General features: G+C 38.3%; 1 protein-coding gene across 2 annotated transcripts in view; it reads right to left on the bottom strand.

The window, feature by feature from the left end:
• LOC144959616 (sortilin-related receptor-like) overlaps window positions 1–22935 on the bottom strand; it is an 84242-nt gene extending 61307 nt beyond the window's left edge. Inside the window, exons 1-9 of one of the 2 annotated variants that reach the window (XM_078892253.1) lie at window positions 22299–22935; window positions 17257–17376; window positions 16014–16109; window positions 13253–13417; window positions 9868–9935; window positions 8536–8725; window positions 4227–4328; window positions 2254–2432; window positions 198–396 (exon numbers count right to left, since the gene is read on the bottom strand). In XM_078892253.1, coding sequence (XP_078748379.1) covers window positions 198–396; window positions 2254–2432; window positions 4227–4328; window positions 8536–8725; window positions 9868–9935; window positions 13253–13417; window positions 16014–16109; window positions 17257–17376; window positions 22299–22619 — 1440 coding nt within the window. In that variant the 5' untranslated portion in view covers window positions 22620–22935. The remainder of the gene's footprint in view (window positions 1–197; window positions 397–2253; window positions 2433–4226; window positions 4329–8535; window positions 8726–9867; window positions 9936–13252; window positions 13418–16013; window positions 16110–17256; window positions 17377–22298) is intronic. The other variant, XM_078892252.1, reaches the window with a different exon arrangement.
• Between the last annotated feature and the right edge of the window lie 1217 nt (window positions 22936–24152).

Raw genomic sequence — 24152 nt, 5'->3', positions numbered from 1 at the left:
AACAAATTTCCCCTTTGGGATGAATAAAGGGAATTTTATTTTATTTTATTTTATTTTATTTATTTATTTATGGTAAATTTCTCTTCGTTAACCTTTTGTTCTTTTTCTTTTTTTCTTTTAATTTTGAGCTGTTCCATTCCTTTTTGTACAATATATTTAATCAAGCTGATGCACTACCTCATCATACAGCTACTTACATGGGCACAAGCTTCCGGGTGAAGAGAGAGAACTCTCTCTGGTGGACTGATCACTTCCCATTTACCCCCCTTGTCAAAGGAGATGAGCGTGCGTTGAGTGTCAATGTCCAGTAAATTCCCAATCTGCTGTGAGGCGATGTACACACCAGGCACCCCCGCTACTTTGGTTATGTCCGCAAACGTCTTGTTGGTGTAGAAGCTGAAAGAAGTGAAAAAGTAGGAATGAGGATTACGTGGTCTTGTTGTATGACACTCGCTTTCGGATTGGAAGGTCCTGGGTTCGAGCCTCGTTCGGGTGGATAGTTAAGTCGTTTGAGAAGGCTCTTTACTCACATTCTCTCACCGTACTCACATGTAAAATGGGTACCTGGCCATTAACAGTGTTGTCTTTGTCCGAAAAAAAATTATATCACCTAACAGGCGTCGTGTCCCGTCCTAAATGTTAAATGTTGCTGTTGGCCAGGGACCCCTTGTAAAGCGCTTTGAGCACATTTAGTGGATATTGCCCTATATAAAAGCTCTTTTTTTTTTTAGGAGGATAGAAATCTGAAGATAAAGAACTGAACAAGTGGATATGAAAGGTGCCAGACAAAGCAAGAAAGAAAAACACAAGAAAAAAAAAACCTCCCAAAAAAAATCAGTCGACCTCGACTGGGGATTGAACCTCAGACCTTCTGATTACCGATCAGACGTGCTACCATTACACCACAGAGGCACCTGATAGGTGAGACAAGTTTAATACTTATATTCTTCACAAGAGTACGCGTTTTTACTCTGTGAACCATCGCTTGCATCAAACAAGTATAGAGCCTTCTGCAAGGACTCAACTATGCGACAAGTGAGGCTCGAACCCAGGACCTTCTGATCTGAAAGCGAGTGTCATACCACTAGACCACATAGCCGCATATCCAATAACTGATGCAAAATTATTAAACAAATTAATCAAAGCCTTGTAATAAATGTCCAAAAAGACCTCTTTTCATTGAATGCTCACTCCACTACTTTGTAACAGTGAATGACATAATCAGTCGGATGGTGAAAAGGTTTGAACTGAGATATTGCCAAGTTTAGTAAGAAGGTCAATTTTTTATCCATAATGAGGTCTTGTCATCAATGATTAAATCAACCCTTTTTGTACATCTTCGGGAAATATCACAGCTTAATTTCACTTCTAAATATTTTTTTACAGCAAGTCAAGTTGAAAAAGTATGAAATTTGAAAAAAGTTGCTGGATACCTTTCCCATACATCTGACCATAACTTCATGAAAAATCACCCGATTTACTTCAAATAAAGATTAAAATGCTCTGGTGAGCGTATTCTTTCAGAAACTGAAAAAAAAAAATTCACACCCAAAATTTTCACCTTCCGACTGATTACATCATGCACTGACACAAATGTTCAAAAAGACCTCTCTCCATTTGATGCTCCCTCCACTACTTATTTTGTATTTACCGTATCCATTTGATGCTCCCTCCACTACTTATTTTGTATTTACCGTATCCATTTGATGCTCCCTCCACTACTTATTTTGTATTTACCGTATCCATTTGATGCTCCCTCCACTACTTATTTTATATTTACCGTATCCATTTGATGCTCCCTCCACTACTTATTTTGTATTTACCGTATCCATTTGATGCTCCCTCCACTACTTATTTTGTATTTACCGTATCCATTTGATGCTCCCTCCACTACTTATTTTATATTTACCGTTTCCATTTGATGCTCCCTCCACTACTTATTTTGTATTTACCGTATCCATTTGATGCTCCCTCCACTACTTATTTTGTATTTACCGTATCCATTTGATGTTCCCTCCACTACTTATTTTATATTTACCGTATCCATTTGATGCTCCCTCCACTACTTATTTTGTATTTACCGTATCCATTTGATGCTCCCTCCACTACTTATTTTGTATTTACCGTATCCATTTGATGCTCCCTCCACTACTTATTTTGTATTTACCGTATCCATTTGATGCTCCCTCCACTACTTATTTTGTATTTACCGTATCCATTTGATGCTCCCTCCACTACTTATTTTGTATTTACCGTATCCAACTCTGCCGGTTGGTGCTTTCTGGGTTGAAGAAGACGATCTTTTCCAGAGAGAGGGTAAACCGATGACCCTTGACCTCTGAAATGTACAAGTTGGTGAAGGAGGAGTTGACGGACACACAGACCATGACCTGATCCTCCGACATGTCAACGACGTAATACTCCGTGATGTTCTGGGGATTATCAACAAAAAAAAAAAGAAATCAATAAAGATATTATTATCATTAAAATTCACTCTACCCTAACACCGACAATATCCGTAGTCTACCCGGGTTACTTTTACCCCATGCCTATTTATTACATTTTTATGAGACAAATTATAGGCGTAGTATCAAAGCTTACGTCTTTAGTTTTTACTTGTTAATGGTAGTTGAATAAAACTGTCTATGAACACGCTCATTTTTAATACATTTTTTTTCCAATTTTGAAAAGGAGCAATATTCTCTAGGATTGAGTGAGTTAATTTCTTGGTATAAAAATCAAATTTTGAGTCAAGCTAACAATATAAAAAATTTAACTAGAAAATAAAATCCCTTCATTTTAGGAGTGAGTTTTGTTTCTTGAATTTCTTATTTCAGATGACTTTACACTAATTCAAATAAAAATAAAATTCCCTTTATTCATCCCATAGGGGAAATTTGTCTCTAGGGTCTATTCCAAGGGAAGACTGAAATAACCCAGGCGTCAGTCGCAGTGCAGCGCCGCAAATTGAGCCAGGGCGGGGTGACTTACTCAGGGCCACACAGCGCCCGGCGGGTGATCGAACTCGGTACAAAGACCGTACCCCTAAGCCACACTGCCCCCCAAATTTGGTCCATCCGACTAATTCCGACATAAAAAAACTTGAGCTTGAGCTTTTAAAAAGGGAAATATCCACTAAACGTGCACAAAGCGCTTTACAAGGGGTCCCTGACCAACAGCAACATGTAACGTGTAGAACGAGACATGACGCCTGTTTAGCCGATATTACAATTTAAATTTTTTTTTCCGACAGAGACAACGCTGTTGATGACCAAGTACTCATTTTACACCTGAGTACGGTGAGAGAATGTGAGTACAGAGCCTTTTCCAAGGACTCAACTATGCGCTGAGGAGCAAGGCTCAAACCCAGGACCTTCCGATCTGAAAGTGAGTGTCATACCACAATAATACCGGATTGAAACGATCGGGTCATGCCTAGTCTTTGCTTTTTTTGTGTGTGTGTTTTATTTTCTTTATCATTATCATAATAGTGCAATGCCCACTATATGGGTTCAAAGTACTTTACAATACACATTTAAAGATCAGGTTTAGAAAGCAACTGGCTGAGTACAGCTTGTGTACATGTGGATGTCCAGAGCAGACGATGGAGCACATCGTTAGAGAATGCCAGGATGGGCCCAGCTGCACTGACCATGACCTAAGAGTCTGCTCCCCAGATGCTGTGGAGTGGGTTCGGTGTTGGAGCGACAAGCTATGATGATGAGAAAGCAACTAAACTTTTTCAACTGCGGGACCTCATCTGGACCACGACTATGTCATAGTAGATAAAAACATAAATTAAATAAATGCTACTTTGAATGCCATAATCAGTCGGATGGTGAAAAGATTTGAACTGAGATATTGCCAAGTTTAGTTAGAAGCTCAGTTTTTTTATCCAAAATGAGTTCTTGTCATAAATGATTAAATCAACCCTTTTTGTACGTCTTTGGGAAATATCAAAGCTTAGTTTCACTTCTGAATATTTTTTACAGCTAGTCTAGTTGAAAGAGTATGAAATTTGAGAAAAGTTGCTGGATACCTTTCCCATACGTCTGACGATAACTTCATGGAAAATCACCCCGATTTACTTCAAATAAAGATTAAAATGCTCTGGATGCAAATTCTGTCATAAAATGAAAATAAATGCAAATCCAAAATGTTCCGATTCCTTCCCACTGATGATGTCATGCACTGACACAGATTTCAAACAGCCAGGAAATACGTACCAATTCATTGAAATCGATGGGGAATTCAGAGTTCCTCAATTGTCCTCTGTCGTAAGACACCCAGAGTTGTAAGCGTGGGTTGGGATGGGGACCAAGCAGATTCTTGTGGATTTTTAAAAAGAGGGGGTGGGGGGGGGGGGGGGGGAGAAAAAATAATAGAAATTAAAATACTGATACTAATACGATTATTTTATGCTATCAACGACAATAATAATGATAACGATACAACAGATAACGAGGAAGAGGAGAAGGAGGAGGTGGGGTATGATGAAGGAAGTAAAAATGAGAGTGTGCATGTTGGGGAAAAAAATGAAAGAGAAGAAGAAGAAGAAGAAGAAGAAGAAGAAGAAGAAGAAGAAGAAGAAGGAGGAGGAGGAGGAGGAGGAGGAGGAGGAGGAGGAGGAGGAGGAGGAGGAGGAGGAGGAGGAGGAGGAGAAGAAGAAGAAGAAGAAGAAGAAGAAGAAGAAGAAGAAGAAGAAGAAGAAGAAGAAGAAGAAGAAGAAGAAGAAGAAGAAGAAGAAGAAGAAGAAGAAGGAAGAGGAGGAGGAAGAGGAATAGGAGGAGGAGGAGGAAGAGGAATAGGAGGAGGAGGAGGAAGAGGAATAGGAGGAGGAGGAGGAAGAGGAGGAGGAGAAGAAGAAGAGGGGATTGGAAAAAGCTTTTTCGAAATCGCTTCCCAATAATCTTAATTTAATGTCAAAACAGACATGTTCCCCTTGTATCCATTACAGACACCAAAGATATCGGGTGCTGGAAACCAACCACGTTCCCCTTGTATCCATTACAGACACCAAAGATATCGGGTGCTGGAAACCAACCACGTTCCCCTTGTATCCATTACAGACACCAAAGATATCGGGTGCTGGAAACCAACCACGTTCCCCTTGTATCCATTACAGACACCAATGATACAGTGCTGGAAACCAACCATGTTCCCCTTGTATCCATTACAGACACCAATGATATAGGGTGCTGGAAACCAACCACGTTCCCCTTGTATCCATTACAGACACCAATGATATAGGGTACTGGAAAACAACCATGTTCCCCTTGTATCCATTACAGACACCAATGATATAGGGTGCTGGAAACCAACCATGTTCCCCTTGTATCATTACAGACACCAATGATACAGGGTGCTGGCAACCAACCATGTTCCCCTTGTATCCATTACAGACACCAATGATATAGAGTGCTGGAAAACAACCATGTTCCCCTTGTATCCATTACAGACACCAAAGATACAGGGTGCTGGAAACCAACCATGTTCCCCTTGAATCATTACAGACACCAAAGATACAGGGTGCTGGAAACCAACCACGTTCCCCTTGTATCCATTACAGACACCAATGAGTATATCCATTACAGACACCAATGATACACAGTGCTGGAAACCAACCATGTCCCCCTTGTATCCATTACAGACACCAATGATATAGGGTGCTGGAAACCAACCATGTTCCCCTTGTATCATTACAGACACCAATGATACAGGGTGCTGGAAACTAACCACGTTCCCCTTGAATCATTACAGACACTAATGATACAGGGTGCTGGAAACCGACCACGTTCCCCTTGTATCCATTACAGACACCAATGATACAGGGTGTTGGAAACTAACCACCTTCCCCTTGTATCCATTACAGACACCAATGATACAGGGTGATGGAAACTAACCATGTTCCCCTTGTATCCATTACAGACACCAATGATACAGGGTGCTGGAAACTAAACACCTTCCCCTTGTATCCATTACAGACACCAATGATACAGGGTGCTGGAAACCAACCACCTTCCCCTTGTATCCATTACAGACACCAATGATACAGGGTGCTGGAAACTAACCACGTTCCCTTTGAATCATTACAGACACCAATGATATAGGGTGCTGGAAACCAACCATGTTCCCCTTGGATCCATTCCAGACACCAATGATACAGGGTGCTGGAAACTAACCACGTTCCCCTTCTATCCATTACAGACACCAATGATACAGGGTGCTGGAAACCAACCATTTTTTTTTTTTGTTTGTTTGTTGCTTTAGGTCTCTTCCAACACAATTGAGGTTATATGAGAGACCGCAGAAACAAAAAACAAGCAATCTAACAAAAATAGTACAAATGTAAATCAGAATACAAGTATAAACTAATTAATACAAGAAAACAAAGATTACAGAAAAAATTCCCCTGTCAAATACAATAAAAACCAAGAAGCAGATGGGTGGAAAAATGACATCCTTGGATCGTACAAGGAACACATGATTGATTCAGGTGATGAAACATAACCCATGTTCCCCTTGTACCCATTACAGACACCAATGATACAGGTGCTGGAAACTAACACTTCCCTTGAATCATTACAGACACCAATGATAAGGGTGCTGGAAACAACCACTTCCCTTATCCATTACAGACACCAATGATACAGGGTGCTGGAAACTAACCACGTTCCCCTTGAATCATTACAGACACCAATGATATAGGGTGCTGGAAACAACCAGTTCCCTTCCATCCATTACAGACACCAATGATACAGGGTCTGGAAACTAACCACGTTCCCCTTCTATCCATTACAGACACCAATGATACAGGGTGCTGGAAACAACCATTTTTTTTTTTTGTTTGTTGCTTTAGGTCTCTTCCAACACAATTGAGGTTATATGAGAGACCGCAGAAACAAAAAAACAAGCAATCTAACAAAAATAGTACAAATGTAAATCAAATCATAACCTAAAGATATCATAAGCTAAATTATAAATAACCAAGAACAAACAGGCAGAAGATTTACAGAAAAAAAATATCCCCTGTCAAAAATACAATCACAAACCAAAGAAGCAGGATAGGCCAGTAAAGAGAAGAAGAAATGACATCACTATCGGATCGTACACCCATGCGAACATCATAGGTATATGATTCAAGGGTGATGCTCCCATCCAACCACCCGCTAAAAACAATCCATGTTCCCCTTGTATCCATTACAGACACCAATGATACAGGGTGCTGGAAACTAACCACGTTCCCCTTGAATCATTACAGACACCAATGATATAGGGTGCTGGAAACTAACCACGTTCCCCTTCCATCCATTACAGACACCAATGATACAGGGTGCTGGAAACTAACCACGTTCCCCTTGAATCATTACAGACACCAATGATATAGGGTGCTGGAAACTAACCACGTTCCCCTTCCATCCATTACAGACACCAATGATACAGGGTTCTGGAAACTAACCACGTTCCCCTTCTATCCATTACAGACACCAATGATACAGGGTGCTGGAAAGCAACCATTTTTTTTTTGTTTGTTTGTTGCTTTAGGTCTCTTCCAACACAATTGAGGTTATATGAGAGACCGCAGAAACAAAAAACAAGCAATCTAACAAAAATAGTACAAATGTAAATCAAAATCATAACCTAAAGATATCATAAGCTAAATTATAAATAACCAAGAACAAACAGGCAGAAGATTTACAGAAAAAAAAATATCCCCTGTCAAAAATACAATCACAAACCAAAGAAGCAGGGTAGGCTAGTAAAGAGAAGAAGAAACGACATCACTATCGGATCGTACACCCATGCGAACATCATAGGTATATGATTCAAGGGTGATGCTCCCATCCAACCACCCGCTAAAAACAATCCATGTTCCCCTTGTATCCATTACAGACACCAATGATACAGGGTGCTGGAAACTAACCACGTTCCCCTTGAATCATTACAGACACCAATGATACAGGGTGCTGGAAACTAACCACGTTCCCCTTGAATCATTACAGACACCAATGATACAGGGTGCTGGAAACTAACCACGTTCCCCTTGAATCATTACAGACACCAATGATACAGGGTGCTGGAAACTAACCACGTTCCCCTTGAATCATTACAGACACCAATGATACAGGGTGCTGGAAACTAACCACGTTCCCCTTCTATCCATTACAGACACCAATGATACAGGGTGCTGGAAACTAACCACGTTCCCCTTGTATCCATTACAGACACCAATGATACAGGGTGCTGGAAACCAACCATGTTCCCCTTGTATCCATTACAGACACCAATGATATAGGGTGCTGGAAACTAACCACGTTCCCCTTGAATCATTACAGACACCAATGATATAGGGTGCTGGAAACTAACCACGTTCCCCTTCTATCCATTACAGACACCAACGATACAGGTGCTGGAAACTAACCACGTTCCCTTCCATCCATTACAGAACAATGATACAGGGTTGAACTAACCCCGTTCCCTTCTATCCATTACAGACACCTATGATATAGGGTGCTGGAAACCAACCAATCTTACCACAGATTTGACAACGTAGATGTAGCTGTCGTACACTGAAGCTTTGATCACATCGTCAGCCAGGGGAGTGAAGCGAGGGGTCTGGGAGTGGCGGACTAAAGCCTTGATTAACTGCCCTTTGGCTTTGTTCACTGATTCGTGGATGTAGACAGTATCCTGGTAATCACGTCCATCGTGAGGGTAAACTCCCCTGTTTTGGTAAAAAGAAGAATTTATATTTACTCACAGGTAAAATCAGTTGGTGTTACATTTTTTTTAAAAATTTACCTAAGCTTCTATATAACGCAATATCCACTAAACATGCTCAAAGCACTTTACAAGGGGTCCCTGGCCAACAGCAACACTTAATATGTAAGACGAGACATGGCGCCTGTTAAGAGGATAATACAATTTTTTTCAGACAGGGACAACGCTGTTAACAGCCAGGTACTTATTTTTACACCTGAATACGGTGAGAGAATGTGAGTAAAGAGCCTTTTCCAAGGACTCAAAGAAGAAGAAGTAGAAAGAAGAAGATTTATTGTCCAAAAACGGAAACTTAAGAAAAGGTAAACGTTGCTTTGGGGTTTTTTTTAATGATTATCCAAACCAGGGAAATTGATGAAAATTAAAATCTGTAAAGATTTTCAAAATTAACTTAAATTCTGATGTCTTGTCACATTGAATGAACATCACCAAAATCACCTTTTGGCACTGTCTGAACCATAGAGCACTCGCTCACAACTTTTTCACACGCATAGGGACCAAGATCTATCCTGGGTGCAGTCGAGATTTTTTCTGGCCCAGTGAATGGGTAGCTGAATCTGTTAGATTTGGGCGGAAAGTACTTGGCGATAGACTTAACGACCTATCCAGAGGATAGCAAACAATTTCTATTGTCTGTTTCAGGCTATAGAAACCGGGATACACTCCGACTCCATGGGCCCGATGGCTCTGAAGGACGACGACTACTACTGTCGGAGACAAGGTTTTCACCATCCCCATACCAGCCATTTTCAGGATTTTCCCCAAAACTTCACACCCAACTAACACAAAACTAGATTTTTTTATCACTCAGACACAATAGCAGTAAAGTTCTTGCAATTAATAAATTCTTTAACAAAACATGCTCTAAAACACATTGTTCCATTTCTTTAAATTTTAAAATGTACAAGAGAAATTTGAATAAGAAAAATGTTGGTTGTATCGTGACGATTGTGACGATTTCCCTGTAGTTGGTACGGAGAGGGTTAAAATGTTGGTTGTATCGTAACGATTGTGACTATTTTCATGTAGTTGGTAAGGAGAGGTTTAATAGTAACTGTAGTAGAAGGAGTATGAGTGATTACTTACCAAAAGAACTCTTTGACTGAACTGTATAGAAACTCCCAGGTCCTTCCGAAATCCTCTGAAATGTACAGCTGGGGGGAAAAAACAAAAAAACAATAATAAATACTTCCTTCAAAGTGGCTATTGTTGAAATCTCTGAGCACAACGACAAATATACAAAAACGCATAAATAAAAACACACTTCAAGGTGTACAAAAACAAGTGCACCATAGATAAATACATGAGTAAACAAACATACCCTCGTATCTATCAGATGTTTTTTTTATATCGTTATGATCTTCCATCACCACTACGATCCAGCACTAAATCACCCAACTCCTTCTTCAGATTCCTAAAAAAAACTCTGAAACATTTTCTGATAAAGCATTTTCTCATGCCGCCCCTAAATGTGTGCCATTAGCCGTATGGTACTTTCGTCTGAGATGACTTTCAAAAAGTACCTTAAAACATACCTGATGAATTCTCTTGTTTGTATTTGCTTTTAAGGGTTTTATGGCGCTTGCATGATGAATTCTTCTTTGTCTTAGTAACGATATGAATAGAACTGTGTGTGTATAAAAAAAAAATTATGCCTTTTGTGCCACGACATCATAAGATATCATCGCCTAGGCATTCCACAAAGGAATATAGATAACTCATCAAACAAGATGTCTGATGTCAACAGGAATCACCCATGTTGTCCAAGTGAGCAAATTGGGGGTTAATAATCTTGCTCAAGGTAAAAAACGAAAGTGCCTGAAGCAGGACTCGAACTCGGGTCATCCGGGCCACAGTGCAATGCCTTAACCACTCGGCCACTTCGTCCCCGTGTGTGTATTAATAGTCCATAATACCTGATTTGTGTATAGTTATCTGTCACATGTAAGATTTTCCTTCTTGATTGTCAATGTGTGAATACAGCTGCCACAACGAGGGATTGGCACTTTAAAATATATTATATTATGATTATTATTACATAAAAAAAATGTTCTATAGCAGTGATATGAATGAGGTCAAGCTCATTTAAGACTGAGAAAAGAAATTTCATTAATTCACTCAATCCAAGGGATTTTTGATACTTTTCAAAATTGGAAAAAAAATGTACTAAAAACGAGCATTGGCGTCAACTATCATTAACGTGTAAAAATAAAAAAAAAACATTAGCTTTAATACTACACCTATAATTTGTCTCAGAAAAATGTAATAAATATACTCTCACTCACTTAATAATATGACCAGATGGTCATTGGGGGGGGGTTGCGTGAAGCAGAAGTTACAGTAATAAATAGGCATGGGGTAAAAGTAACCCCGGTAAACTACGAATGTAGTCAGTGTTGGGGTTGAGTGAGTTAAAAACACAAGATGAATGTTATTGACATGGCAGAAGCTGCACAGTTTCGTTTTGATTTTTTAATAGTTTTTTCTCAAAATCAGCTCTCTTGCACTCACACGTTCAAGTCCAATTTCAAGAATTTAACAATAATTTAAGAGTCAGGCGCCCTCGAAATGTGTTATCCAGCTACTACTACAACTACTATACCTGCTGTTGCTACTACTACTACTACTACTACTACTACTACTACTACTACTACTAATACTACTACTACTACTACTACTACTACTACTACTACTACTACTACTACTACTACTACTACTACAACTATTGCGCCTGCTGTTGCTACTACTACTACTACTACTACTACTACTACAACTATTGCGCCTGCTGTTGCTACTACTACTACTACTACTACTCCTACTACTACTACTACAACTACTGTACCTGCTGCTACTACTACTACTACTACTGCTACAACTACTGTATCTGTTGCTACTACTACTACTACGACTACGACTACTACTACGACTACGACTACGACAACTACTACTACTGCTACAACAACAACAACAACAACAACAACAACAACAACAACAACAACAACAACAACAACAACAACAACAACAACAACAACAACAACAACAATAATAATAAAAATAATAATAATAATAATAATAATAACATAGCTGCCAAATTTTCAAAAATAAAATAAGGAACGCCCATTTGTTCCGGGATGAGGGGACGACGTGTGCCCCCCCCCCCCCCCCCCCCCCCCCTCCCCTTCACCGAATCACAGCATATAAAAGCCTTTTAATTACTACTACTAACACTGACAAGCTTGAGATGACAGAGGCTCGCACAAATGTTGCTTAAGTACCGGGTATAGTTTCAGCACATTTAAATCGTTATGAAATGACATTTTCCACAATGAGATCAAAATTTCAGAACGCACAAAATAAAGAAAGAATTCAACTGCCTTAACTTTGATAAGGACCAATACACAAGCACAATTGTAAAATAAATGAAATAACTTAGGATGTTTAGAAATGCATAACTGCCAACCTGGTACATCACTTGAGTGGGGGTTTTGGGATAAAAATTGGCTAAAAAGTAGGCGATTGCATATATATATTTTCTTTCATGCAACATAATGGTTTTTAAGTAGTATGTAATAGTAATTGTAGTAAATTGAACCTCTAAATATAGGATAATTCCTACCTCTTTACTTTAACAATATAAACACACCTAAAATGGAGTATAATTATTTCTCTTGAACCTAAACCGTTATAAAAGCTTACTTTTAAAAAAATAAAATAGAATCAGATCAACATTATTTTTAAAGGGAATGAATTTATATTTCATAAATTAATAAAGGGAAATAATCATTGTAATGTTTAATATATATAAGTAATTGGTTTTCTGATTGAATACCTTCCAATCAACGATGTGAAGTTAATTTTATTTTTAATTAACACAATATTTGTAACAGTGAAAGTATCAATTTGAGAATACTAAAAGTATATTCTAGGCTAACATACATATTTTATGCAAATCTCCAATACATTATGAAAGGTTTTAGTGAAAAACAGGCGTCATATAATCAACTAGAATTTTTTTAATTGTTGAAAATCATTTATGATAGAGAGGTATAATTCCAATTAAAGAACTACAACTACATGGGAATGAAGAATATGCTGTGTTGATTTATAAACCCTGCTCATCATCTCTCGCTGGACACCAATAATAATAATAATAATAATAATAATAATAATAATAACAATAATAGTACTGTAGTAGTAATAATAATTCATTAGGCTCAGATGACGTGTTTAAGTTTAGCACAAATCAGCCAAAAATTACAAAATACGGATTTTGAACTAAAAATACGGACTTACGGACTCAGGAAGCCAAATACGGAACAAATCCATTTTTTAAGGAACGGTTGGCAGCTATGTAATAATAATAATAATAATAATAATAATAATAATAAATAAACAAATAAACAAACAAATAAAACCAATGGAGGTAAGGGTAGAGGGGGTGGAAGAGTAGAGAGTAAGACATCAACCGTACCTCCTTTGAATTTGAAGAAGGATCAATCCCAAGAATCCTGCGGTGATTGTACGGATTCACCAGGAGTTTTGTGGGCTTGAAGGGCAGATTGCAGACACGCTCGAAACTCTTCCCATCATCCCTTGTGATGAAAAGGCAGCTATGGACTATGTCTGTAAAGATGTACTGTATAAAACAAAAATAAATCTTAAAAAGAAAAAAAAACTTGGAGCTTTTATAAAGCGCAATATCCATGAGATGAAGTCAAAGCGCTTACAAAGGGTCGCTGACAAACAGCAACACAAAACATGTAGAACAAGACATGGTGCATGTTAGGCGATATGTGGCCATCATCCCTTGTGATGAAAAGGCAGCTATGGACTATGTCTGTAAAGATGTACTGTATAAAACAAAAATAAATCTTAAAAAGAAAAAAAAACTTGGAGCTTTTATAAAGCGCAATATCTATGCATTCGACTGTTTCCCTACCAGCCAGGACTCCGGCCAGAGCCAGGACAAAACCATGTAATCTCATTCCAAGACAAAGACAGACAGCATGTTGGAAAACAGATATAGAGGGATGAAGTCAAAGCGCTTACAAAGGGTCGCTGACAAACAGCAACACAAAACATGTAGATCAAGACATGGTGCATGTTAGGAGATATGTGGGCGTCCTTGAGAGAATCAGTCGCATGGTGAAAAGCTTCGAACGGATATAGTGACAATTTTAGTCAAGAGGTCAATTTTTATTGAAAATGAGTTCGCTTCATAAATCATTAAAAATAAACCTTTTTCTACATATTGATGAAACATTTTAATTGAATTCTACTCCTTAATATTTTTTTGTAATTTTTTTATGAAGGTAATTATTATACTTAATTTCAACTCTTGTCAACTTTGGAAGCGATTTTCTCAAAATTAGGGTTTCACACCTTAGCCCATGCATATAGTAAATATAGTAAATAAATAGTAAATAGTAAATAATAACTAAAATAGTAAATAATGAATTTATATAGCGCCTAAAGCATATGACCATGACTTCATAAAAAATCACCCGATTTGCTTCAAATAAAGATTAAAATACTCAGGAGACATTGGGCTTTCAAAAAATGCAAAAAACGCAAACAAAAATGTCACCATGCGATGGATTATGTCACGGACGCTTACACAATACCATTTTTTTTTCCGACTGAGACAGTGTTGTTAATGGTCAGGTACTCATTTTACACTTATGTACAAGTGACAGAATGTGAGTAAAGAGTCTTTTCCAAGTACTCAACTATACGCAGAAAGAGTGAGACTCGAACCCAGGACTTTCAGATTCGAAAGCGAGTGTCATACCACAAAACCACATAGCCAAGAAAAGTTTAATTTTGTTCCTTGGAATGAAAAGATTCTGAGATTTTGATAAAACAGTTTATTTCCTAGAAAAAAAAAATAAAAATAAAAAATTAAAAAAAAATATAACCATTGTAAAATCATTTTCCATCTTGAACGCAATGACTGAGGATTTAAAGAGATAAAAAAAAAATTTTAATAATTAATTTTTGTTTCAATTTTGATCAATAGACTTCTGGGAAAACAACATCTTAGAAAATAACAATTTGATTTTTTTTAAAAGTTGATACAGGTCATTCTGTCTTTATTATTTTTAGTCACAATCTGTGAAACCAGATTAATATCAAAGCCACACTGCACAGAAAAAAACCTGCTGAAACTGAACATTTAACAAAAAGCCCAGGTTTCTGTGACCTGACCTGAACAACAGTACGGTTGCCGATTACAGGAAATAATCTGTCACTGAGTAAGAAATAACAGCTGCAGGTGACCGAAGAAGAGGATATCACTGAGTAAGAAATAACATGCTTTTGAAAATTATTCTTTAACCAAATTATTAAATTATGAGTCAGTTTTTCTTCAGTTTACTTAGATTATATTCCACTTTCTTCTTCAAAATTGCTGTACTGTTAAATGAAAAAATTTCATCATCCAAAAAAAAAAATAATTAGGGCATGAATTTTAAAAAGGCAACTAAAATTTAGTATTTTACCAAAAAAAAGTACATTGAATAAAATATCAATAGAATTAAAATGTCACCGTACACAGTTGATTTTTTTTTTAACGTTCTGTAATAGACAACATGTTCTATTTTATAATAGTCAGTGAAAACAGAATGGTTGGAGGATGTCTCTCTCGTTACAATTCCATTTTGTACTTGTTTTTTTTTCTTTCATTGTGTTCGTGCATTGAACATGGTGAATGCTTGGCATATTTTATTTGACTGTGGGAAAAAACATTTTTAAAAATAAAAAAATTGAGCTTTTATATAGCGCAATATCCTGGGGTCCCTGGCCAACAGCAACATTTAACATGAAGGACGGGACATGATACCTGTTAGTTAGGGGATATTACAATTTTTTTTCGGACAGAGACAACGCTGTTAACAGCCAGGTACTCATTTTACACCCGAGCAAGGTGAGAGAATGTGAGTAAAGAGCCTTGTCCAAGGACTCAACTATGCGCAGAGCGAGCAAGACTCGAACCCAGGACCTTCCGATCCGAAAGCGAGTGTCATACCACTAGACCACATAGCCCCGCACTGTGCTTTCCCATCACGACTTTAAAAATAAAAAAAATTAATTGACCTTTTATATAGCGCAATATCCACTAAACGTGTTCAAAGTGCTTTACAAGGGCTCCCTAGCCAACAGCAACATTTAACATTTAGGATGGGACATGATGCCTGTGAGGCGATATTTCATTTGTTTTTTTGATGGCTTACATCATCTGTGCTGTTATAAAACTGGTGAATGATGGCAGCTGTGGACTCGTCTATTTTCAGTTTATCGTCCTTTTTCTCAAACGTCTTTCCATAATCCTGTTTGGAAGAAAAAAATAATAATAAAAAGGTATAAAGAAATTATTGAGTGAAGAGGGAGGGAAGGGGTTGGAGAGAGACACGGAGAGAGAGAGAGAGAGAGAGAGAGAGAGAGAGAGAGAGAGAGACAGAGAAAGAGAGAGAGAGAGAGAGAGAGGAGAGAAGAGAGAGAGACAGAGAAGGAAAGAAAGCAATAGAGAGATAAAGAGAGAAACAGAGAGTGATAGAGAGAGGGGAGAGGAAGAGAGATGGAGAGAGAGAAAAAGAAAGAAAGAGAGAGAGAGAGAGACAGAGATAGACAGATAGAGAGAGAGACAGAGAATGAAAGAAAGAGAGAGATAGAGAGAAAGTGAGAGGGGGGGAGGAAGAGAGAGAGAGTGAGAGAAAGAAAGAGAGTGACAGAGATAGAGAGAGAGGGAGAGAGAGAGAGATAGAGAGAGAGAGAGAGAGAGAGAGAGAGAGAGAGAGACAGTAGGAGGACCACAAGCTTTTCCGTCTTACAGCTTGTTACAGGAAAAATAATATAATATGGAGTATGATGAGGAATGGTGATGGTGTCATAGGGGAATGGTGAAAGTGAAGGATTGTAACGGAAATATTAGGAAGGTTGTTGTGATAATGATGATGGTGATGATGATGATAATGATAATGATGATGATGTTGTTGATGCCGATGATGGTGACGATGACTACGATATTACTAGTGTGCATATGTGTGAGTGTGTCTATGCCAATAGATTGTATTGTTATAAATGTGTAACCCAATGGCAAATTGCCACTTTTTTGAGGACAATAAAGATATACTATAATTATTATTATTATTATTATTATTATTATTATTATTATTATTATTATTATTATTATTATAATTATTATTATATTATTATTATTATTATTATTATTATTATTATTATTATTATTATTATTATTATTATTATTATTATTATTATATTATTATTATTATCATTATTACACATGCTCAAGGTGCTCTTGCTCAAGATATTTATATTTTCTGAAAGCGCTTAAAACTGTCTTTCAGATGACACCAAATATAATAATCATCAATTATGAAAATTTGCCAAATTTCGTCTGAAAAAGTAAATCCTGAAATGTGCTCTCTGTAGAATCCGCCATCTGCATTTTCTTACCAAAGAAAAATAAAGAGAGGTGGTGTCTGCCGATGGATTTTTGGCCAAGGCTATGATGATGTCACTTCCTTCTCCTTCCCAGTGAACGACTAAGGTGGCATGGTGGTCATCCAGGGCATACTAAAGTGGAAAGAAAAGGGGAAAAAATAAAGTTTGGAAACAAATTCTTTTCTCTATCCACCAGATGTGGAAATTAATACTTACTTATGGATATTTATGGATTATTTCCAGGGCAGGTCCTTATAGGTCCTCTTTGCCAGACTCTATTTCTTCATCGTCTTTGTCTGTAAGTTTCTTTCGGTTTTACAATCTAAAGCGCATTTATAATTGTACAAAACGTTTTGGTCAGACCAATATTTGTCTAGTCTGCTCTTGAAGCTATTTAGGGTTTTTGCATTCACAAGAGAATCTGGTAAACTGTTCCATATTTTCGTTGTTCTCACAGTAAAACTGTGTTTTCTCACATCCAATCTTGGTTTTTGTGTGAGCAGTTTCTTTTTGTTACCTCTGCTGTCTTTTCTTATTGTGAATTAATGTTCCAAATTCGTCTATTCAATTTGGAAATACATCAAAGAATGCATCACGGAGAAGAGAATCGTCGTAAATAAGATATTCTTCAAACTTATATATTAAACTCTACCAGGAAAGCAGAGAGTAAAATATAAGAAATAATCATCTCAAAAGATAAACCTGTCTGAGGTTCAATCCCCAATCAAAAAGGTTGATTTTTTGGGTTGATTGTTTCCTTTCTGTTTAGCTCGCACTGCTTCATCCACACACCATCGTGCACTGTTTCATCCACACACCATCTTGCACTGTTTCATCCACACACACCATCTTGCACTGTTTCATCCACACACACCATCTTACACTGTTTCATCCACACACACCATCTTGCACTGTTTCATCCACACACACCATCTTACACTGTTTCATCCACACACCACCTTGCACTGTTTCATACACTCACCAAACTTGCACTGTCTCATCACACACCATCTTGCACTGTTCATACACAACACCATCTTGCACTGTCTCATCCACACACACCATCTTGCACTGTCTCATCCACACACCATCTTGCACTGTTTCTTACACACACCATCATGCACTGTTCATACACACACACCATCTTGCACTGTTCATCACACACCATCTTGACTGTTTCATACACTCACCATCTTACACTGTTTCATACACTCACCATCTTACACTGTTTCTTACACATACAATCTTGCACCGTTCATCACACACCATCTTGCACGTCTCATACACACACCATCTTGCACTGTTTCTTACACAACACATCTTGCACTGCTTGCACTGTCTCATCCACACACCATCTTGCCCCGTCTCATCCACACACCATCTTGCACTGTTTCTGACACACACCATCTTGCACTGTTTCATACACACACCATCTTGCACTGTTTCATACACAAACCATCTTGCACTGTTTCATACACACACCATCTTACACTGTTTCATACACACACCATCTTGCACTGTCTCATCCACACACCATCTTGCACTGTTTCATACACACACCATCTTGCACTGTTTCATACACAAACCATCTTGCACTGTTTCATACACACACCATCTTGCACTGTTTCATACACACACCATCTTGCACTGTCTCATCCACACACCATCTTGCACTGTTTCTTACACACACCATCGTGCACTGTTTCATCCACACACCATCTTGCACTGTTTCATCCACATACACCATCTTACACTGTTTCATCCACACACACCATCTTACACTGTTCATCACACAACCATCTTGCACTGTTTCATACACACACACCATCTTACATTGTTCCATACACACAGCATCTTGACACTGTTCATACACAACCAAACTTGCACTGTTCATCCACACACCATCTTGCACTGTTTCATTACACACACATCTTGCACTGTTCTCATCCACACACACCATCTTGCACTGTTCATCCACACACCATCTTGCACTGTTTCTATACACACCATCATGCACTGTTTCATACCACACACCATCTTGCACTGTTTCATACACACACCATCTTGTACTGTTCATACACACACCATCTTACACTGTTCATACACACCATCTTGCACTGTTCTTACACAACAATCTTGCACCGTCTCATCCACACACCATCTTGCACCGTCTCATCCACAACCATCTGATGCTCACTGACTCTTCATTCACACACACCATCTTGCACTGTTTCATCACACCATACCACACCATCTTGCACTGTTTCATACACAACCATCTTGCACTGTTTCATACACACCATCTTGCACTGTTTCATACACACACCACTTGCACTGTCTCATCCACACACCATCTTGCACTGTTTCATACACACACCATCTTGCACTGTTTCATACACAAACCATCTTGCACTGTTTCATACACACACCATCTTGCACTGTTTCATACACTCACCATCTTACACTGTTCCATACACACACCATCTTGCACTGTTTCATACACACACCATCTTACACTGTTTCATACACACACCATCTTACACTGTTTCATACACACACCATCTTGCACTGTTTCATACACACACCATCTTGCACTGTCTCATCCACACACCATCTTGCACTGTTTCATACACACACCATCTTGCACTGTTTCATACACATACCATCTTGCACTGTTTCATCCACATACCATCTTGCACTGTTTCATCCACACACCATCTTGCACTGTTTCTTACACACACCATCTTGCACTGTCTCATCCACACACCATCTTGCACTGTTTCATACAGACACCATCTTGCACTGTTTCTTATACACACCATCTTGCACTGTCTCATCCACACACCATCTTGCACTGTTTCATACACACACCATCTTACACTGTTTCATACACACACCATCTTGCACTGTCTCATCCACACACCATCTTGCACTGTCTCATCCACACACCATCTTGCACTGTCTCATCCACACACCATCTTGCACTGTTTCTTACACACACCATCTTGCACTGTTTCTTACACACACCATCTTGCACTGTCTCATCCACACACCATCTTGCACCGTCTCATCCACACACCATCTTGCACTGTTTCTTACACACACCATCTTGCACTGTTTCATCCACACACCATCTTGCACTGTTTCTTACACACACCATCTTGCACTGTTTCATACACACACCATCTTGCACTGCTTCATCCACACACCATCTTGCACTGTCTCATCCACACACCACCTTGCACTGTTTCATACACAAACCATCTTGCACTGTTTCATACACACACCATCTTGCATTGTTTCATAAACACACCATCTTGCACTGTTCCATACACATACCATCTTACACTGTTTCATAAACACACCATCTTGCACTGTTCCATACACACACCATCTTACACTGTTTCATAAACACACCATCTTGCACCATTTCATACACAAACCATTTCAGATTTTTATCTTACATCAATGCCTGCTCCCAAATTTTTTGCATTCATTTTTTTGTAATAAATATGCAAAATGGAGCATCATCATTTCCATTTAATGTTAGTTTGTGGAGGAACAAGAGTGTTTACAGAGGAAATGCATCCTCTTGTGAAGAATATATAATTATATGCAATAATCATCCCCAGATAACCGGCCTCTGTGATGTAATGGTAATATGACACCAACCAGTAATAAGGAGGTCTAAGGTTTGATCCCCAGTAAAGGAAAGCTGATTCAAGCTTTTCTTGTATTCTTTTTCTGCATTGGAAAGTTTCATGATTCATACACACTAATTACTTACTATTCCCCCCAGTGCCTGCTCCAAAATGTTAAAGTGCCATTATATATTATCAAAGGGAGTGTCTACGTACACGGTAACCGATGACTGGTTTGCCGCTGCAATACAAGCAAAGGATGGGCCCCTTTCTCTCTCTCTCTTGTCATAATGTCATCCCCTTCCCTTCGCATCTCATGGTAAAACGAAAACTTTCTACTCGGTTTGCAAATATATGTAGGATTTGTCTCTCAGTAGGCTTATGACAAGACATCGGGTTGTGGCAACGATATTTTTCTGATTTCAATGGGTTGAGGGTGTCTGATACCAAATTATAGATTCTCTGTTGGACTAATTTAATCAGGCATTTGGCCATCTGCTTATGTTCTGCCTATAACGCACATATACACAAAGGGGGAGGGGGAAGAAAGACAAGATCAAGGTCATAAGTTACCATGCACCAAGTTCAATGCCTCCTCGCCCCTCCCTCCCAAAGCGCGATACAAGGTTACCGTGTATGTTACCATGTACGTAGATCCTGAGGCTAGGTGCCCAGTTACAGTGTACGTAGATCCTGAGGCTAGGTGCCCAGTTACAGTGTACGTAGATCCTGAGGCTAGGTGCCCGGTTACAGTGTACGTAGACACTCTGATTATCAAAACATATGCACACTGGAGCATACTCTCACGTCTTCATTCAAGGTTTGTTACATCATATGGAAATGGAACAAGAGTAAACTAAACAGCAGAAAATGCACTCTTGTGAAGAATATTTAAGTGTTCTAATTATGTCGGTGTCAGACTTCGAAAAGATTGGAGGTTTCAGATGGTTTAAAATTCTAATTGCCAACCATCCTCTTCCCATGCCAAAACCAACGTTCTATTTCACCTAGTTGTCAGTTTATCGATATGCGGACCAGTGGGGGGGAATTTCCAGTCAAAATTTGTGTAGAGTCAGAGGCTTGGTAAAATGTGAGTGTAAAAAACCATATCATAACTTTTGAGCGATTTATCCTTAAAATTGCAACCAAAAGCCTATGTAAATAAAAACTTATAAAATGGCAATTCAATTACGTCAAAATAAATTGAATTTTACTTTTGAAAAACTATCAGACGATCTTAGAATAAGGGTGGGAGAGATAGATCACTATTGGAAAACCGGTGGTTTGAGTTTGATTTCCATACACACAAACAAATTGAAATTGAAACTAACAACTACAACATCGACATCACCAAGTGGACGGTCCAGTCCACGTCAAGGATATAAATAAGTATAATCTCTGCACATGACATACCACAGTGGTCCTATTTTTTGAATCAGCACCACCTGATTGGTCTGAAGTGCTCCTTTTCAAACGTGATTTTCCGATGAAATGATTATCAGAACCTTCTCTAGCAGTTCTTTTCGTTCTTCTGAAGTTGACAACCGAGCCAGCTTCCCCACCATCATCAACAAGGTGTTGTGACGAGAGACTGGAACTGTATGACGACAGTCGGTGCTTCGCAGCTCCAGACAATCCGATGAACAAAATAAAGCAAAGAAGGGATGAGAAGTAAAAGCATGAGTAAATGTTGAATGACTGATTATAATTAGTTCGCAAACGTTTCGCCATCATGATAATGTTACTGTTACTTGCTCATTGTTGCTCAAAGGTTTGTTGTGATGATATAGATTACTCGGTGATAAACTTCCTGCTGAGGGCAAATTTGGTCAAAGTGGCTACATGCGGCTAAGATATGGATCGAAAATGGAGCGCTATATTTTGCTACTAGTGATATTAGTTCAACAAGAATAGAATATAAGTATCTTTAATTTTTACTCATCTAGTCAACATATGAGCAGTTTCGATGTTTTTATTCAGGAATAGTGATTGATTTTTATTGTCACAAATGTCGCCATTTCATTAAAACTTGGCTCTATTTCTTAATTACATCTAATCGTGTTTTTTATCATCAGTCGTCTTTACACAAAGAATTAAATTCTATAATAATAAATGTCTCGTGATCATTCTTAAGAATTTATATTTATTAGGCCTATGTTCGTGAAATAAAAAACTTTTCTTCTTTTTCAGCTATGCATTATTAGAATTTCCATGCCCAGTTTTTAGAACATGAAATTCAATGTCACAGTGATTACTTTCTACTTGAGTGAAGTAAAATGAAGATTATTTTATCATAAAATAAACTATTTAAAAAAAAAAAAAGAAAAGAGTTGGAGAAACACCTTGGTTCCGTTTACCTTAGTCTGAATTTAACACACACACACACACACTTACACACACACACACACACACACACTCACACACACACTTACACACACACACACACACACACTTACACTTACACTTACACTTACACACACACACACACACACACACACACACACACAGTCATGGCATAGCATATTATCAAACATACGTATCAAATTCACTCAAGATGTCATGAAATTATTATTGTTAATAAAAGTAGGAAACGTAGGCGTGAGGGCACGACTTTTTACCCCACTTGTCCAATAACTGGCAATTTATGTGTGGTGAACATTTCTCATACAGATTGGGTTATGACAAAAAAAAGCATTCACACACAAACACACACAGAGAGAGAGAGAGAGAGAGAGAGAGAGAGAGAGAGAGAGAGAGAGGGTAGGAGAGAGAGAGAGCGAGAGAGAGAGAGAGAGAGAGGGGGGGAGAGGGACAGATAGAAATAGAGGAAGAGAGAGAGAGAGAGAGAGAGAGAGAGAGAGAGAGAGAGAGAGAGAGAGAGAGAGAGAGAGAGAGAGAGATCGGTAGATAAACAGATGTAAGTTCACTCGAAGTGATTGCAACCCATCGACTGCTTATACTTTGCCCAATTTTTTTCTGGTTAGTTCTTGTCTCTACAGATTATTTGTGACCCAATGTCTCAAAACGGTATTATGTCGGGATGAACCAGATGCCATTAAGTGAAATTAAAGTTGAACTGGGTCAAAAATATGAATTATTGGTATTTAGCAACCTGAAATATGATGTTTAATCTCCTCTGTAAAGCATATACACTCAACTTAAGTCTGATATTTCTGGCTACAAATTCAATTTTCAGCAACTTGATCATCTCGACTTAATACTATTTTGAGACGAGGGGTCACATTTTATGTTTTTTAGATTTACGAA

Source organism: Berghia stephanieae, chromosome 14 (assembly GCF_034508935.2).
Source record: "Berghia stephanieae isolate SIO BIC M18660-M18661 chromosome 14, UCSD_Bste_1.3, whole genome shotgun sequence".
NCBI lineage: Eukaryota > Metazoa > Mollusca > Gastropoda > Nudibranchia > Aeolidiidae > Berghia > Berghia stephanieae.
This window is presented reverse-complemented; position numbering and strand designations above follow the sequence as displayed.